This window comes from Chelonia mydas, chromosome 2 (assembly GCF_015237465.2).
Source record: "Chelonia mydas isolate rCheMyd1 chromosome 2, rCheMyd1.pri.v2, whole genome shotgun sequence".
NCBI lineage: Eukaryota > Metazoa > Chordata > Testudines > Cheloniidae > Chelonia > Chelonia mydas.
The window spans coordinates 206573737-206593593 of NC_057850.1; the positions used below are offsets into that span (position 1 = coordinate 206573737).

General features: G+C 37.4%; 1 protein-coding gene across 1 annotated transcript in view; it reads right to left on the minus strand.

Moving 5' to 3' along the window:
- The window catches only part of AHR (aryl hydrocarbon receptor), a 98281-nt gene that overhangs the window by 67087 nt on the left and 11337 nt on the right, over nucleotides 1-19857 (minus strand). Inside the window, exon 2 of the mRNA XM_037890581.2 lies at nucleotides 12617-12804. Within this exon, the coding sequence (XP_037746509.1) occupies nucleotides 12617-12804 (188 nt within the window). The remainder of the gene's footprint in view (nucleotides 1-12616; nucleotides 12805-19857) is intronic.

Here is a 19857-nt window from a genome sequence, read left to right on the forward strand (position 1 = left end):
TCTAAGGTGCCACAAGTACTCCTTTTCTTTTTGAGAATACAGACTAACACGGCTGCTACTCTGAAACCTGTCAACTAGTTTGGCATTTTGTGCCAGTTTCACCCTCAGTAGGGAATGCTTCCTACTATGTTTGTATAATACAAATTTTTGGTGATAAGTGATTTTGAATAATCATATTTATAGTGCATTTCTCATACTATATCTTTTCCTCTATTCTAAATATCACTGAGTCAGGTCTGTAAGGCAAAGGGCAGTTCTATCCAACTAAAATCTCATAGTCCCCCGCTCTATAATTTATACCACAAATAACTGCAACGGTCATTGATGGTTTACAGAGTAATGCATACTGAAGTTTTAATAACATGCTGCACTAATATTATAATAAATGGTAGGGGAAGTGAATCACTTTCTTTATATCACCACCAGTAACTAGAACCTTATTTTTACAGAGAGAAAAAAAAAAAATGTAGCAGCTATGAAATTCCTCTGTCATGTAAACCCACTGACAAGACATGACTGAAGAATTAACTTTTGACTTTTTTTTTTTCCCATGGAGTGTATTTTGGGATTTTGCAAGCTTTACTAATGCAAATATTCTAAAAATTCCAAGGGCTTTATAAAAACCTGAAGCTACAGCAGGTGTTGTAAATATGTTCGTCTGCAGAGTACTCTTTCCTTTGACTCACTCCTAGAAGGACGCAAATCTTGAGTCAAAAATTGTCAAAGCAGATAAGTATTTTAAATATATTTATTTTTTTAAATGTAAAACAGATGAAATTCACCTATGTGCTGAGGACCACACAAGGCCCATATACAACTGAAGCCCTTGCAATATGGCTTACATTGAACTTCACTGGTGCATAACTCTTGCACACAGAGGAGACTTTCATTTAAAATGAACATTATGGACACTTGTTTATGTGTGGGGTTTTTTATGTAGCTAGTATTAATAACTATCGAACTCTACAATTAATGCTTATTTAAGGAACAGTCTCCATTAAAAGGAGAACATTTATCACAATATGGTATTTAAAATACTGCAGTGTTTTCGTAATTAAAATAGGAAACTAATATTTTGGATACCATTTGGTAACAGTAGTGTTCATTTTTTAATCATTGAGAGTGTGTAGTACTGCTAAATGTAGTATTAGTTTAGATCTGGTATCTGATCAAGTTTGCAGTCACTAGATTTTTTTCAGATCTATTACAAAACTTCAATAAAATGTACAAACAAGAATACACATTAGGGCAGGCAGAACTACTCATTTCCTTTGAGGGTTTTTTTTTTTTTTGGAAAAGCTTTCCATGAAGAGAAAGAAATTAGGATTTCTATAGGCTGCTGCAATATAAATTCATTACTGAATGAGGATGTGTATTACAATATACCATGTATTACCTTGAATAAATCATTTCACCTCAGTTTCTTTGTTAGTAAAATAAAGATTTACTGTACCATACAAAGGTTTTGTGAGACATAAGCCATTTGCTGTTGTAAAGCTTGTTGAAATCCTTGAATTGAAGGTGCTACAGAAGCTCAACATGTAATTTTTACTGGTCTGATTTTTCAGATGTGCTGAACACCTATACAGTCACCACAGCCTACAAATACTCACCTTTGAAAGGAAGATCATTTATGGTATCTGAGTTTTAGAAACATGAACTATACCTCTTAGCCCAATCAGAGGTGGCATCCAGCATATATGACTGAAAATGATTAAATTGTTAATTTACAAAGTAAGCTAGCTGCAATTGCCTAGAGCAGTTTCAGATAACCCTTTTTGTCCAAATTTAAAAAGATTACTTCATCTCATTTTAGTCTTAATGGTAAATTTTTGTTTTGAATAGAATGCCTTGTGGAAAAAGTTGCAGCTATTCTAACATCCAATCCATCATCTCACAAGGATGGAAGTCTTCCTTTTATAATCTCTGCAGTAGGAAACAAATGAACTCAGGCTAACCAACAAAATTTAGTCTAGAAATACTGGAAGAGCACTTTTTATTTTTTTTCTACTATTTTAGATGTCTTGGATGGCTGAAATCTTTTACCTTGAGGTTTGCTGATAAGATACGTGTTATGAACTAACCCATAACTATTTACTACTTAACTAAACTAATACTTCTAAAATCTATACATATAAATTGATCTAAAAGTGTTTATTAATGTTTTTGATCATCTTAATTAATGAAGTACTTGTCTGGGATTGTTCTAAACTTTTAAAATTTTTCACAAAGCAACCACTTTTTAACCAGTAACAGCTTCATTAAAACATTTACTGAGTAGCAACTGTTTTAAGGGTTGAAGTTTTTGTTTCATAGGGAAATAGATTATGTTATAAATGGCCAGAGTTATAAACTACAGAGCTCAACCATACAAGCAAATATCTTATTTCCTTATCAAACAGGAAAACTCAGACATTTCGGTTAACAAGTATGTGTGACAGGAAAATGCTGAATCATAACAGAAACGCAAAGCATGAAAAGGTGTTTCAGCCTTAACTGCTTATTATAACTTTAAAATTACATAAGATACTACCATTTTTAACACTATTAAGTGTTTTTCCTGCCTTCTCTCCCTCCCCGCAAAGAGTGATCTTTAGAATTACAAGGAATTATTTTTAAAACAGTATTCAACGAAAAGTTCAAGCTATGATATCCTCGCACAAAGTCAATGTGGAGTTTTGACATGGAATTCAATAGGACCAGGATTTCAACAAGGATCTTTATGTACCATGACATTTTAGATTTTACACCTCTTTGGAGTAGGGGCTGTCAATTATGGTTTGACCAACAAGCACAAGGGGAAGGTAACCTGGTTGTGTTTTTTAGGTGCTACTATAATCATCAATGCCATGGAAGTAGAAGATTTTCGTAGCAGCATTTTGGTAACATTGGACTGAGGCAAGATGAGAAATGAGGTGCAAGAAAGGGGACTACAGTAATTGACACAGAAGATGACTTAGAAATAGTCAAGGCTGTTTGTGCCTGAAGAGGAGATACTTTGGAAGAAGCAACGGAGCTGGAGAGAGGCTGGATGTTTGAGGGAGGAAAGAGAGTAGGAAAGAAAACAGGTTGTAAGCTTGGGTGAAAGGGAGAATACTTAATTTGTCACCAGTGAGGAAAGGAGAGCATAAGGAGTGTTGTGGAACAAACTGAAAGGTCTAGTTTTTACAGCGTTGGATTTAAGAGGGCATCAGCATATGCTAGTGCTGATGTCAGAGGCAGTAAAGTGTCAAACTCAAATAAGAAGAAACAAATCAACCTGAATTTAGGATGTAACTTTAAATTGAATCAATGAACCCAGGAAATTAACTTTCAAAAAGGGGAACACAGTCATGGGACTTTAGGCCTAACAACCTGAACAGTGTCTGTAAACAAAGTGTTTATTTTTAAAACGTTTCCAGAATTACACATAAAATCCAAAGCTGTAACTAAGAAAGGAAGATGAACAGATGCTAATATAAGTCCAGGACTGCTTGCTAGGAACAGCTCTTTGGGCTTCCTCTACAGTGAGGAAGGAAAAAATAGAGTGTGAACCTCCTACCTGCTTAGTTTGCTCATTAGGCTCTCTGGCTCCCGTCTAGGTAAAAAAGAGGAAATCGAGGGGCTACTTACCTAAGGAGTTTATGAAGTGCTTAAAGTTCTTTTACTTGGAATTTATGTTTCATTCTTAGAAATAGTATTAAAAGTGTGATGTAACTGCATATATGTGGCATGATATAATAAATATATGAATTCATGAATATTATTCAATGGGGAATATGACCACCCTGATCTGGAAGTCAGGCACAATATGGATAGAGGAGACACTTCTTCTGGAGGCTTTTGTTCTGGTGAGAGAGGCTCTATTCCACTCCAGCATCATATTAAAGCTATCCGGATTGGAGCCAACCTGGTGAAATGGCAGCTGCAGACTGGACAAGAGCTGGCAGTAGAGGATGGTGGCTGATTGCTGTAGGCTAAAGTCTAGGCTGTACTTGGTAGAGGTGGACCAGAGGGGAGACTGTCCATATTGCACCCCTTTGACTACTATCAAGTTAAGCTATATTTGAGAATGTGGTTTAGATTTGTGATGGGTGTGCTTTGAGTAAGTGCCTTAACAAATAGCTAATACATAAGGCTAAGATTCTGCCACAGATATTTTTAGTAAAAGTCAAGACAGGTCATGAGCAATAAAGAAAAATTCATGGACGTCCATGACCTATCCGTAATTTTTACTAAAAATATCCCTGACAAAATGGGGAGGGAGAAGGCTCCAACACCCATGGCTGCTGCTGGGGTTCTGGGGTCGCCCCATAGCTCCAGAGGCTGGGCAGCTGCCGGTCCCAGTTGGAAGCTTCATGGCACTTCGCAGCTCCGCACCGCTACAGGCTGAAGTCATGGAGGTCTCTGGAAGTCATGGATTCCGTGACTTCCACAACCTCCGTGATAAAATCGTAGCCTTACTAATAACAAATGGAACTGGAGAAGCTCCTCGCTCTCAGAAGTGTTTGGTGTTGCTTAATTTCATTTTAAAATTCATTTTTTTTAGCTCAATATAAGTAGTTGTGTTTCAGGTTCCCACAAGACTTGTGTGCGCTTGTAAGAGCGAAAATGATACACTGTTAAAGGTGGCCAAAGTTTTAGCTTTTGATTTCCTGAACCTGAAGTGCAGAAGTGTGGGAAATCATCAAATCAGGGCATATCTAGTGGGGTTCTGCAGAGATTGGTACCAAGCCTGATACTATTCAACATTTTCATCAATGATCTGGAAGTAAATGTAAAAACATTGTTGATAAAATCTGCCGATGACACACAGATTGGTGGAGAGGTAAATAAAGATGAGGGCAGGGCAGTCATACTGAGCAATGTGATCATTTCATAACCTGGGCCCATTCATTCAAAATGTGTTTTAGTACAGACAAATGCCAAGTTATCCATCTAGGAACAACGAATGCAAGCCAAGCCTACAGAGTTCAGGGCTGCATCCTGGAATGCAGCGGCTCTGAAGAGGACCTACAGGTTATAGTAAACAAGCAACTTAACATGAGCTCCTAATGCCATGCTGTGTCAAAAAGGACAAGGCAATCCTTGATGTATAAACACGCGTAGTCAGCAAGATGACTTTACCTCTGTATATGGCATTGGTGAAACCAATACTGGAATACTGCACCAAGTTCTAGTGTCCACATTGTAAAAAGGATTTTGAAAAACTGGATACAGAAAAGATCCACGAAAAATATTTGAGGGCTAGATAAAATGATTTAGTGACAGATTTAACAAGCTCAATCTGTTTATCAAAGACAATTGAGTGGTGGCTTGATTACAGTGTGCAAGTACCTTCACATGAGATAATCCTGGGTACTAAAGGGCTCTTTAATTGAGGATAGGACGGTATAACAAGAACCAATGGCTAGAAGCTGAAACCAAATACATTCAAATTAGAAATAAGGCACACATTTTTAAAACAGTTAAAGCGATCAGCCACTAGAACAAGCTACCAAGGGAAGTGGTGGATTCTCTACCTCTTTGTCTCGAAATCAAGGCTGGATGTCTTTCTGGAAGATATGCTTTAGCCAAGTACAAGTTATGCTTTAATCAAGCACAAGTTATTAAGCTCAATACAGGGATAACTGTAAAATTTAATGGTCTGTGATATACATAAGGTCAGACAAGTTCTAATGTACCTTTCTGGCCTTAAACCCTATGAATGTGGGGAAAAGGTGGAGACCTGAACCAATTGTATTATATATTTTCAAAAGGATCCCTAGCAGTAATCCTAGACATCATATTGAAATCAGCCCTTTATACAGTCTAACACCTGACAAAAGTGTTATATCTACCAGTTAAGCAGCTAAAGAGGTGAGATCGCTCATCATGATGCTCTTAATAGTTTCATTAAAAAGAAAAGGAGTACTTGTGGCACCTTAGAGACTAACCAATTTATTTGAGCATAAGCTTTCGTGAGCTACAGCTCACTTCATCAGATGTAGCTCACGAAAGCTTATGCTCAAATAAATTGGTTAGTCTCTAAGGTGCCACAAGTACTCCTTTTCTTTTTGCGAACACAGACTAACACGGCTGTTACTCTGAAACCTCTCTTAATAGTTTCATTGTTACCTTATGCCCATATCTGTTGTACACATCTATTGTCTCTTATCTTAGATTGAAAGCCCTCTTGCTGATGAGGCACAATGAAGTCATCCTACACTAAAGAATGTGTGTGTTAATTATTACATTTCAGAGTAAAATTAGGAAGTGCAACTTTAATGAAAAAAAACCCTTGAAGTAATTATTTTATGTTGTGCTGGGCTTGCCAAAATCACTTGCATAAGAAACTAATTCTTATGCATATGACTTGCATAAGAAACTAATTTTCAACAGAAACTTTCTTCAGTGACAGCAGAATACTGTCCAATGAGCAACAGAAAAAAGAGTGCCTATTAAAAACCACAGGAATTTATAGGAAAATGAAATAGACACCAGTCTCATAAGCAACATTCTAATGTTTCTAAGATCTTTTGATATACATATCTAAAATTACAATTCAACCAACAGCACAGTGCTTTTGTATTATGCTGGCAACATAGGCAGCTTGTTCCAAGTTATGCAACTGTCTCACCCTTATAATGAATTTAATTATAGATAATGCAGTCAACAATTGCCTTTGGATATTTTTGGTTATGACTAGTGGGTTACTTGTTCTCCATTCAGATTGCTGGCAGCTCATTACGTGAATATGACCAACTGCTGAATATCATCAGACTTAATTATATTATCATTTACAAAGCTGCAGTGCCACTTGTTTAGATGAAATAAAATCATCATCACTGAGACAGGCACGGGAGACTACCCTCTAATTATAATACTGTAGAAATTAAGTGCATCTTCTCAATTAGTTCTGTAATAGAGTACCTTTTTACGTAAATCTGCTGAGTTCAATGGTTTCTTAATTTCAGGACTATTGGAATGACTCCCACAATTTTAATTATGGAAGCACTACTGCATCTCCTTAATATCTGAGAAGCAAACAAGTACATTAAAAGCGTCTTGCACTCAATCTTTCTCAAAGCCATGGCTGAACAGTCTAAAAGTTAAATAAGATGATGTTTTATTGATCTTTTATTTTATACTTTATTTCTACTTAAGATGACTTTTTAAAAAAGTATAAAAATAGTTCCGTCTTTCACAGACTTCCGTCTTCAGAAAACAGACATCCACTCTGGATTATTTAAACTTGGAAAAATGCAAGTGTTTTCTTTGAAAAAATATCTATTGTTACAGCAAAAAACTTGGGTTTCCTTTCAAGCAAGATCATATGATTACACGTTTATATTTTACTTTCCGCAGGAATTCACATACACCCCCATTTGCATCCTGTTATTCATTTAACGTTTCCCTTCACTTCAGCATGCTGTGTTAATAACATGACAACCACAATGCTAACTTTTGCATTTAACAGGTTTGTTTTATATACAGAGTATTTCAGCTCACTGCACAAAGATTGGTGCTTCTTCATATTCTATGAGACACTATAAAGGGCACCATTGTTTTAAACTGCACTTTACATCAGAAAAAACCCATGTGGTACAGAAATCCTGACCTTTTCCTTTGGTGGATCAATCTCTGTTGCAACTAGGGTGACCAGATAACAAGTGTAAAAAAATTGGGACGGGGTGGGAGGTAATTGGTGCCTATATAAGAAAAAGTCCCCAAAATCGGTACTGTCCCTATAAAATCGGGACATCTGGTCACCCTAGTTGCAACTTCTATAATTAATACACACAAAGTCTTTTAAACAGTGAAAAGATTAGGGTTGTTCCCTACTCCTAATATTGCATCTGTCTGAATCTTAGACAGTTAGATTTATTTGTACTCTTCACTTTTATTAGTAACTATAGGTGTAAACCTTTAAATACTTTGAGACAGATTCTGAGTTACCAACCACACAATGCTCTTAGAATGTCTTAAAGATATATTCAGTCAGTCGGTATGTGAGTCTTAACAAAAATGGTACAAAAAGCCCTATGCTCACAATTCCATCCGGAGCGATAAATGAAGACACTTGTCACAATTTAAGATGAACCACCACAAAAGATGAGCAATATTCTTAACACAGGTCTTGCTTCTCTTTTCACCTCTAACAGAGTTTAAACTATAGAATAAATGGGTGCTACACATTTACAAACAACTGTGTTGAAGACTAGAATGTCAGAATTTCTTTGTTGTCCACTTAGTTGCTGGAATTACAGACTGCCAAGAACAACAGGATGAAAATTTAAATGGTTTTTTTTTTTTTTTAAATCCTGTAATGTAAGGAACTGTTTTTTGTTTTTTTTTAAATCCTGTAATGTAAGGAACTGTTGTTTTTTTTTTTTTTATACACACATACATATACACACTCACACAAACACAGATGCAATTTGTACAAAAGAGCCTCCATTTCACATATCACAAAGCCCTTCAGTTATAAAAGTAACACTAATTGCCCTGTTGTAGGACTCTACAACAATAAGTGTTTATTATTCAGATTGGTTAAAGACAATGTTTTATTAGCCTTGTACATATCTCTACAGTCTTCTCTAACAAAGAGAAATGTAAGTAAAACTACAATTTATTTTCGTCACCAGAGATAGTCATGAACATTCCAAATGAGCAGAGATTTACACACTTCAGTAGAAATTAGATCAGACACTGTTCAGATGACACTTCCTCCTCCCCTCCATTCTCCTCAATTAGGACAATGAGTTAAATACCCAACTAGTTGAGCCAGAGGAGTTTACCTAAAGTCTGTCTAACAATACATGAAAGGAGTTTGAAAACTTTTTAAAAAACATATCAAATGCAACAAATAGCAGCCACGCTAGCCTTTTCAAGCTTTAAAATACAAATAGTGTGAACTCTACTCCTTTATTGGGAAGCCGCAAGATATTCAGTGATAAAACACACGTTAAGCTAAGGTGAGCAGAAAGAGGGGTAAGATTGCATAAAAATAAATTTTTGCAACAGTAAATCACCAGCATAAGAATAATAGGAGTTACCTGGATTTCATGAAAGATACCATTTTTCAATGTTACCATCCTTATAGTATAGTCAGATATCCTTAAATTTGTTCTTAATAAAGCTAATCTATATCCAAAAATGATTCCTCTCTTTTCAAATTTATCTCCCATTACCAATTTTTTCAAGACTTCTTTCAGGACACCTTAATGTTGTACAACGTGCACAAATTTTTCAAGTCTCAGATAATTCTAGTTCCGAATATGAAAAAACTAATTCAAAGTTACTGCTGTAACTTGCAGTACATACACATATTTCTTGTAGCTTGAAAACAAACAATTCATATTCACCACAGACAGGCAAATTAATCAAAACTCTGCTAAAGAACCCACTACTATGCAACAAGATTAAATACAAAGCATATACCTGCAGTTGTTCATCTCTAAATGTAGTACAATGTGCAGAATATATATTGTTGTGTGAAATGGCTTTCATCCCAAAAGATGGGATTTTCTGTTCAGTGCTATACAACCCTGCTACAAATCTGGATCTATTTATAGACATGTTACATCCAAAAGTGCGATGCAGGCTTTTTTTGGTGCCAATAAAACTATTTCCAATTAATCACTTAAATGGATGGAAACTACCTCTATATCCAAGGTAGTCAGACACAACCAACATATATGAGACAAAAGTAGGGGGCTGAATATGAGGCTTTTGGCATACTACTGTACTGTGTGAACTTGGCTTAAGACCCTGAAGTCTGTGCAGGATTCATAAAAATCCTGGGCAATAACAACAGCAACCTCAGCACTCATCTCTGGACCTTGAAAGACGACATAATGTTCTTGAGCAGGCAGAAAACTGCAAAAACTTCAATGGGAAATTCTGAAATCTGGTTTTGCCCTAAATCAGGACAAACCCAAAATCCTGGAATTTTGGGTGAAACAAAATATTCAGAAACATTTTGTTTTGATGAGGCTGAAGTGTTTTGTTTCAACTTCTATATTATAAATAATAACAAAAGTCAAAACAAAGCATTTCTACCTTATCAAAATGAAGCATTTCAAAAAAAACTGCTGTGAAAGTTTCAATGAAAATTGGTATGTCCTATGAGATCTTTATTTAATCTAAACAGCATTTTCTGATATGTCATAGACCGGCTGCCCCCCAAGCACTCTCTCATGGCCAAGGATGGCATAATGCCTCAAGTATCTGAGGAGTGGCATTGTTAGTCTGTAGCCACAAAAACAACAAGGAGTCCGGTGGCACCTTAAAGACTAACAGATTTATTTGGGCATAAGCTTTCGTGGGTAAAAAATCCACTTCTTCAGACACATGGTGCCTCAGTTTCCCTTCTCTCACAGGGCTCCTTAATAGCTCACCACCACAGTCCAAAGGTAATATACACACTCCCCTTCTGGTTTCCAATTTATTTAGTCCTAAGGCATTGGCCGTCTAGGCCCCCACCCCAGTTCAGTGTCTCTCTCCTTGAATCAGAAGTCCCCAGCCCTCCTTCACAGAGCTGGGTTCAATTCAGTTCTGTCTCTCAGTTCAGTGTGTCTCCTTCCGAGTCAGGAGTTTGGTCTTCCAGGACCCAATCCAACTTCCTTTACTCTCCGCTACAGTCAGTCTCATTCCCTGAAGCACGCACCTGCAGCTGCTTCCTCAAGCCAGCTACAGCTTTCCAGGCTTCTGTTGCGCTTGGGCCTCCTAACTGGAGTGCTACCAGCTTCCACTCGAGCTCCCTTCCACAAAGACTCCTCCTGGAGTCTGTCTGTTCCTCCTTTATCTCCTCAGCCCTCACCTGAGTTAACCACATGACCTCATTCGTGCCTACCTGGAAAGCTGAACTGATCTTAACACAGGTGGGTTGAGGCACCATTTCCCCTTAAAGGGGCCAGCCCCCCGTGATAGGATGAGAAATTGTTCCACCAAACTTTTCGACAACCTGGAGTGCTGAACAAATGTCATATGCTGTACTGTCCTGATTTACCACAAAAAGCACTGCATCGACTGTTTACTCAGAGAAAGAAAAATACAGCTCAACTTTTTTTAAAAGGACACTTTGCAAAATTTACCAGGATTAGTTATCAATAATAATATACACACACACTATATGTGGGACTGCTAACAACAAGTCAAGACAACCTAGAGCAGTGGTTTCCAAACTGTCGGTCACGACCCCGGCTCCATTAGCAGATAGGGTGGCAGCAATCCCAAGTGGGTGGAGAACAGCATTTTACAAAATATGTGCAAGGTCATGCCACATGGAGGATGCGGTTTTGCTCAACAAAATGGAACCCTCCATACAGTGTGATCTCACACACAGTGTGCGCGTGCAAGGCCATGCTGTGAGGAAGACACCATTTTGTAAAGGAAAATGGCACCCTTTATGCAGTCTGATCTTAGGTGTACAATGTGTGCAAGGTCTTGCTGCATGGAGGATGCCATTTGAAAATGGTGTCCTCAGTGCTGTCTGGTGTCACAGAAAATAATACATCTGAAAATGAGGTTATACAGAGAAAGTGTTTGGGATCCACTAACCTAGAGGAAGTACTCTGATGAAAAGAAAAAGGCAAAACTATTTGGAAGACAGACTTCAGTAGCATGATTATCAATGGTAGTGAGCAATCATATCTGACCACATTACACTTATAGTGTGGTGTTAAAGACAGACATTAAAATGTCACACAATTTTGCTGAAAAGGCTTTCAACTAAAAGATTAGCGCCATTTTAAGCTCAATTCCTATATTAATATGGATGATAAACTTTAATTTTACATGCAATCAGAACTTCAATACTATCACAGCAAGTGATATAACAATCAACCTTTTTTTTGTGGGCATGGTTCTTTTGCACTGCCGCAAGAGAGCCAGATTCTGACCACACCTGGACAGATAAGAATTTCCACAGTACGGGAAGCTCTCAGCTGGCATTAAGCCAACCACCCCATTTCAGCCAAGGGGGCAGGCCAGGGAATGAAGGAGCAGCACAGAGCTTTGTTCCACCAATTCTCAGCTGGTGTGGGGAATCGTATGTTGTTGGCCCAACACAGAATAGCTCCAAGAATGCTATAACTCAAACCAGAGCCAGGGTCAATGCAGACCGGCCCACAGAACTAGGGAACCTTAACTAATTCCTTATGTTTCCCTCTCCCCTCCATTTTCCTTTGCCAAGCACAGCTTGAGCACAGGAGAGAATATGCCTCCATCAGTTTCAGAAATTAGCTTCCTCAAGCATGTTAGATGATAAAACAAATTATGTGATGGGGTTGCAGGTGTTCAATCATTTTATTCATAAAATGATCTTTGCAGCATCAAGGAAAACATACAACTGATGGGAAATCCGTCTGAAAAAGTGTTAAGTGAGGAAAAGGTCTGGAAGACTCACTAAAGGTAATATTGCTTCGAAACGCAAGCTGATGAGTTAAGTGAAATGTAAATAGATACATTTGATTCTCAAGAAACTGGACAACTGATTTTGTACAGTTACACTGTACCTCGCTGCACAACTTGACATGTCATTGAAGTACAGATACATTCAACAATTTTAAACATGAGAACAGGTGAAAGTAATATACAGCACCAAACAGTATTTTAAAAGCACTCCAAGAGAAATTAAATCTTAATCTCTTACCATCAAAGAAACTTTTGGCTCTCAGGTAACTCACACTAAGCCTAAGCACAGACAGTTTATCCAGTTTGGCGATAACATCTTGTGGGAAAGGCAAGAGGCTAGCCAAGCGATCTAACTCTGCATTCAATCTGTCTCTGTGTCTCTTGGATGGATTGGACTTGGCTCCTTCAGATGGGGACGGCTTTACTCTGTGGCAAAGACAAAACACAGTATAAATGCACATTTTTTCTCAAAATGATCATATTGTCTTAGTAATTATATATATATTTTTAAAAACAGAAAGGTAGTAAAGCTTTGCCATTAAACTGATGCCCACCAGCACAAATCTTTTACATTTTAACATGTAATATACTTCCCCAAAAGGACTTGCACATTCCTCAGCAAAAATTAGCTTAGATTGAAGCTAGAAAAAACATACGTCACGTGGGCATCTAAGAGCCCTGTTCGCACAGCAGAGCATTTAGTTAAAAGTGTTTGAAAGTTTAGAGATACTTAATAATAATCTGTTCTATTGTTCAGAAAAAATAATTCAAATGTCACTCGGAATGTGCCAAATACTTTATAGTATACATTAATACTGGTATTTCAGTATTAATATTCTGTGTAAAATTGTACTCTCGCATTTACACTTGTTCACTTTTAGTGCAACATTTCTCAACATATGCTTAATTTTTGTACAGTGTTTTATTTTCTGCTTAACACTGCAAGAGTTCTAACAATTTGCTGAACACCAATATTAAGATGGCCCCTGCCCCAGATATCTTCCAATCTGGGAGAGAGACAGGTCCAAGATATGTTGGGGAGTTCCTGAGGAAGGCGTCACTATGAATGCTTGTAATGAGATTTTGAGGGTGGGAATATGTTAAATCCATTAAACCACTAAATCCACTTACAGTTCACAACATACTGAGCACTAAAATACTCTTCAACTCTTAACTAATCACAACATTTACAGTAAATATGGCATGACAAATTGGTGAAATATACTATCCAAAACAAAGCAATAGCGTTCTTCTATGAATTATATTACGGTGTTAATGGAAACTAGAAGCAAGATTACATAAACACCCACCATAAATTCCCAGTGCTCACTCCAAAATTTCCTACATGCAAGGCTGTGAATAGGGAACATTAATCTTACCTGAAATTATACTTGATCATTAGAAACAAATAAATTCTGAGTCTTTCAACAGATTAGAAAAGTTTATTTTAAGCATACCTGGCATGTGAGCAAAGCTAATTACAGAGGGATCAATCATTGATTCATTTTTGTGTAATAAATTCATAAAGTCAGTTTGCTACTACTTAGATTACCTTTACATGAATGTTGGCTGTCTGTGATATGCTGTCTGCAAACCCTGTTCATGCCTACGTGCTTCATTTAGTCCAAGTAGTCTTGGCAGTATTTATTTCCAAGTATTGCATTCAATCAAATTCATAGTCTGCACTGGCTAGAAATTTAAAAAACCTCCCGTAATGAAATTTAGATACCACTATGTAAAACGATTTCATTACTTCCAGTTAAATGCATGACAGACAGAACTGACATCAAATAGTGAAATACATCATGTGTTTTTAGACTTCTCTTTCTTCCAGTTCCAACTACTAAGTATCTGCTGGAGGGTGGTGGGTTTGTTTTTTTTAAATAGAGGGGAAAAAATTGTCAGTATTTATTTAAATCTAAACCTTCCAAATCTACTTTTAAGAATCATGCCTTCTTATACCCATATCACTTGTCCACTACCTCTTGATTGGGGAAAACTTGAATTTGTCTCCTTAACTGTTCACTCTTACTATGAAAATGATGTTGTGTTGCTGTTATACACTGAAGGGGTGTAAACACTCCCCCCTTTTCTTACTCAGAGTTTGTAATCTGATAGGGGCTACAGTCCAAATGTTGACAACACACACATGAAAGCCCCAGGAATAACAACCATCATCACACTTATAAACTCACTGCCATTAAAGCTAAGTTTGTTGCAGACATAAAGGGTCAGCTTCCCCACTGCTCTGATGGAGGTTAATGGTATAGAAATGGGCAAAACGGAAGTGATGGAAAAATAAAAACGGTTATGAAAATTATATCCATTAAACAGAGAGTATATCCAAAGCAAAAACAGCACACCGTATATGGGTGTGTCATCAATTAAAATATACAGTGAAATAAATCTGGTTAAGGGCAGTATTAGAACTACCTCAATTATGAGCCTTGACTTTCTGAGGGCCACTCTGAGCCCGACATCTCTCTAAGGCCATTTGATGTCAAGCAAGATACCTGCAGCTCACCACAACCCCAGATAATATTAGTTTAGAAGTCATTCTGAAAAGCTTTTGTTCAGATAAAAGAAACCAAATAATGTTTACTTATTCTAGGGAAGCATTTGTGTACCCAGACCATGACAACTGGAATAATTCTTTAAAAAAAAAAAAAACCAGACTACACAACAAAAAGCTTGGATTTCAATACTGGCCAAACAACAAACTATAAGTCACCCAACATTTCCTTAACAATCCCTATTAGTAACACTAAGCCTCACTGAGTGTGAGTTGTTAACGTGCACTACTATCAGTTAATACAGAGCCAGATTAAAAAACCTATTGCTTGAAGTACAATCATTGCACGGACAGCAGGACTGAACTATCCCACTCACACACTTGTATACTTTTAAGTCAATCAACCAGGTCTACTATTCCTGCATAATAGTTTGTCGTCTCCGATTCCTGGTAGTCATGCTTTGTCTACATTGGACTTTTGTTGGTAAAACTTCTGTCATTCAGGGGGGTGGAAAAAAAAAAACCTCTGTGAACAGCACTTTGTCACTTTTGGCCCCCCTGCCTGGGGCAGCACCACAGCATGGCTCAGGTGGGCAGAGGCTTCAGTCCCCACTCCTGAGGTTATTTAGTAATTTTTGTTGTCAGAAGGGGGTCACAGTGCAATGAAGTTTGCGAACCCCTGGTTTAGATAGAGGGTGCAGCACTCTATGCATTACAGCAAGTTACCTGAGTGAAATTTTTGCGAATACAGACTAACACAGCTACTCTGAAACCTGAGTGAAACTGAATGCTATGTCAAAATGAATCCTTGTATATGTGCTTTTTACAAAAACAGTCCAGAAAGCGGGGGCAGATTTTAAGATTGTTAAAACTATTTTAACAGTAGACTGCCCTTCCAGTCCTGCTGCTCTACTGTTTAGGTACAACTGTAGATCTGAATAAAGCGAATGGCCAGAGGTCCTTGTTTAGTTAATATCTATTACAGCTGAACTACAACCTTGCCATATTTCAATACTTGAGAGGCAGACGAAAGTGCGGTCATAGAAAGTCAAAATAAAAACAGAGTTGTCAAAGTATTATTTGAACTGTATTTTCACTGTTCTTCTATGCCGCAGAGTCTTTAATCACATACCTTACTATGTGTGAGTTTAGACTGTATTTATTTTTTTAATACACACATATATACACACACACACATATATGTACACAATATATACATACACACACACACAATAAAACCAAAGGGCTGTAGCCTTAATTTTTACCAGGAGGCCAAAGCAGTTCTGGTATATACTTCCTGATTTAAGAATAAAAGCAAATTAAAATACAATTTTGAATAAAATCAGTTGCTGAGCACCTAAAGAGAAGTGAATATTAGCAGCGATCCTAAAAATCTGTTTTACACAGAAAAACGCAGAAATTGCGTTTTTACAGAGGATCTGTTTTTTCACAAAATGAAAAAGTAAAAACACATAACTATTAATTATATTTTACTTATTCAATGCGCACAACCTCCCCCTCTTGTGATCTATTTTTGAGTACATTTTAAATTTACAGTGGAACCCAGTTTATTCGTTCTAACTGGGACCAATGCCAGATTGAATAATGAAAAATTGGGATAATCAGGAGAATTGGCAAAGAGCTTTCTATCCCTTATTTTATATGGGGTGGGAGGGACTCGGAGCTGCAGCTGCCCAGAGCTGACCACTGGATCCCCCAGCTGCTGTTAGCCCGAGGCTGGAGAGCTGGATAAAGGAGGCTCGAATAAATGGGGTTCTACTGTATATCAATAAAACATTGTGTTCAAAGGATACTTATGTATATTGTGGCTAGGGAACCTAAAGTTCAGTGTTTCATTTTAAATAGCAAAAAACCCATGGATTTTTATCGTAGAATTTTGTTCATTTGGTTTTTTTTTTTTTTTGGTCATGAAAAAAGGGATCCCTGAATATAATGCACAACTGTTTTACCGCTCCAAAAAAAAAAAAAAAGAAAGAAAGAGGGCCTTGGAGGAGATTGACAGCACAGGCATCTGTCATATAACTGACAAACTTAATCCTTGGGGTAGTATGTGCTGCAGATGTTTTTCAACCCATCCTTAATTTACAAAAATGGGGGTGTTATTTCTGTGCATTATTATTTAGCTCAGACAATTCAGGACGTGTGAGAAATGTGTCAGGTACATACATCATCATTTTATTTTAGAAATGAAACCAAGCAAGACATTTTGAGGACCGTGAATAAATAGCATTGAAATGGACATAAAATGCATGGTCATCGAAAAAACTCTATATTTAAATAAAACAAAAAAGCCCTTCTAAATTAAAACAGAATGTCGTCTCCCTATAGTCTCAACCACATATGCAAAGACATGTTTTTTTCCCCAAAAATTGTTATTCACACCACATCTGTCTATTACCAAAAGTGAGGCATGTTCACCATTCTCAGACAATACCACTTCACTCAGAGGAACTGAAAACTAAGCATGATTTACTTCTTTTATTCTCCCTACCACCATATTCAACATTAATAATACACTGGTTCTGATGTGCGGGGCTGGAGTAAAGAACGATAGGATGGATGTTATCTCATCTCTGTAGACTGCTGACCCCTTTGATTTGAAGTTGGGGCACACCTGTCTCAATGGTGCAACAAACCTGTTTTGTGGTTTGCCCTCAGGGGGTGACAGAACCAATGAGCTTCCAAGTAGCTTTAAAGGATCAGACTGTTCTAACTCTTCTGTCAATGGTGTGGTAGGACCCTCAGTGCATCAAGAGGTTATTATGTGTGGGGTCGTGAGCTGTCAGCCTCCACCAAAAGCCCCACTTCAACTCCAGCATTTATAATAGTGTTAAATATATATTTTTAAAGTGTTTTTAATGTATAAGCTAGAAGGGTTGCACTCAAAGGCTTGCTCTGTGAAAGGGGTTACGAATACAAAAGTTTGAGAACCAAGGCTGTAACCTTTTGTCCTCCGCTAGGGGCTATGTCTCAACACCAACCCACTCTGTTGGCTTCATCTTAACAGTTCATTTTGATTTAAAGACTGCCTGCAACAGACAGAGCAAGAGGAGAGACTACTAGAGTACTGACAATGGAAGTTTTGTGCCAAGTTCAACAGATTGCAATATATAGCTTTTAAAATCATATACCGTGGTTGCGCACGAAGGAAAGAATTTTCTTTGCTTCCCAACATAGTGTCTTTCACTATATTTAGAAAACATTCTTAATATGCTATGTACATTTTCTTTTTAATGTCTCTCTGAAAGAAGCAGAGTACATAATAAATCTGAAATTAAAAATATGAAGTATCTTAAAATGCTGTCTGCTACAAACCATCCATTTAAAGTACTGAACCCGTAAATGAATGTACATTGTTTCTAAACAGAAAGACTGTATCCCCAGGTCGGCCAAACTGGTTCGCGATCCACATGCCACTCTTATCATTGAAGTGCTGCTCGCAAGCCCCCTCTGCCCCCTCCCGCCCCCCACCCCCCATTCTCCACCTACCAGTCTGGGGGAAGAGCTCGGGACCTCTGCCTTGCAGTGGGATGGTGGGGTAGGAGCTTCTGTCCATTGGGGAGGAGGGTTTCGGAGTTTCAGCCCTACGGGAGGGCACCTGCTGGGGCTCAGGGCTTCAGCAGGAGTGGGGCTGAAACTGGGCTCCCAGCAGGCGTGCTCTGGCTCTCAAACTTCTGAAGATTGTCATATGTGGAGGGCCAGTAAGTTTGGCCACACCTGCTGTATACTAACTGTTTGTATTAAGTGCAATGAGAGAGTATGAAAGGTACCAGAATGAGCCTGGAAAGTGAACACCTATCCACACATGAAGAAAAAGCAATGACAGGGAAATGATCTCTATGCTGCCTCTTGAACCACTATATATAAATCCTAGCCTGAAGGGTCACCCAGACAACCAAATAAAGCAAACATTTTTCGGGTACATTGTATATGGAGAATCCATGTAAGTAAGCATTGGACAAAGCCAATCACCTATATTTCTTGTTCATTTTTCATTATCTAACATGCAATTAGCTTTAACTGGCATTCTAGTTTGTGTATATATGGCAATTAAACTTCTTAAAGCGCCCCCACACCAACATACCATTTTCCCACTTGTTGAAATAAAATACACAATAAGCACTAAGAAAAATGTTAAAGTATATTAAATACAAAATATTTTTAGCTAAAACATCATAAGGATTAAATATATATAAATTCATAACATCAGGGGAAGGGCATTAAATGTACATAATGATCTATTTACAATGATCTATTTAAAAATCTAACTTTTATGGATCTTGCATTCCATCCTGTTTGGCATTAAATGAACTCTATGGCTTGTTATGTATAAATGAGATTCCAGTGATTAATAAAAACCCAGGAAATTTGATGATTTGAATTCAATATATATGTAAAATAAAAAAGATACAAGCTTTGGTAAACCTTTGTTAACACCCATAGGAAAATGACCACAGGGGGGAGTCCACATCATTCAATCAATAAAAGAGAAAGAATTACATGGAGGAAAATAAACATAAAAGTAGAAAAGGTTCTAAGAAACTGCGTGTGCCCTAATGCATAGCAAGATTTAGTTGGGTTTAGGTGGTGAAATCACACTTTGTTTACCATGCATTTTTCTTCTTTAACAAAAGACGTGGATATTCCTACATTTAAACTATCTATTGTATTTTTCCAAAAATGCAGTCAGTATCTTTTCCTTTGATACACATTAAAGTGATAGGGTAGCTCTCTACAGAAAGGATTATATTTTATACTTTATAATGTCAGGGTAATAGCCCAATATTTCCTGTGGGCTTCTGTCCTGTACACTGCAGATAACAGGAGTGTTTTTTTCTGAACTGGCTTCAAATTATTACCATGATTTTCAATTAGTTATTTTCCAGATAAAAATCAGAGTTTTTCCCATTTAGACTTTCTTGTGAACATTACATCATTATATAGAT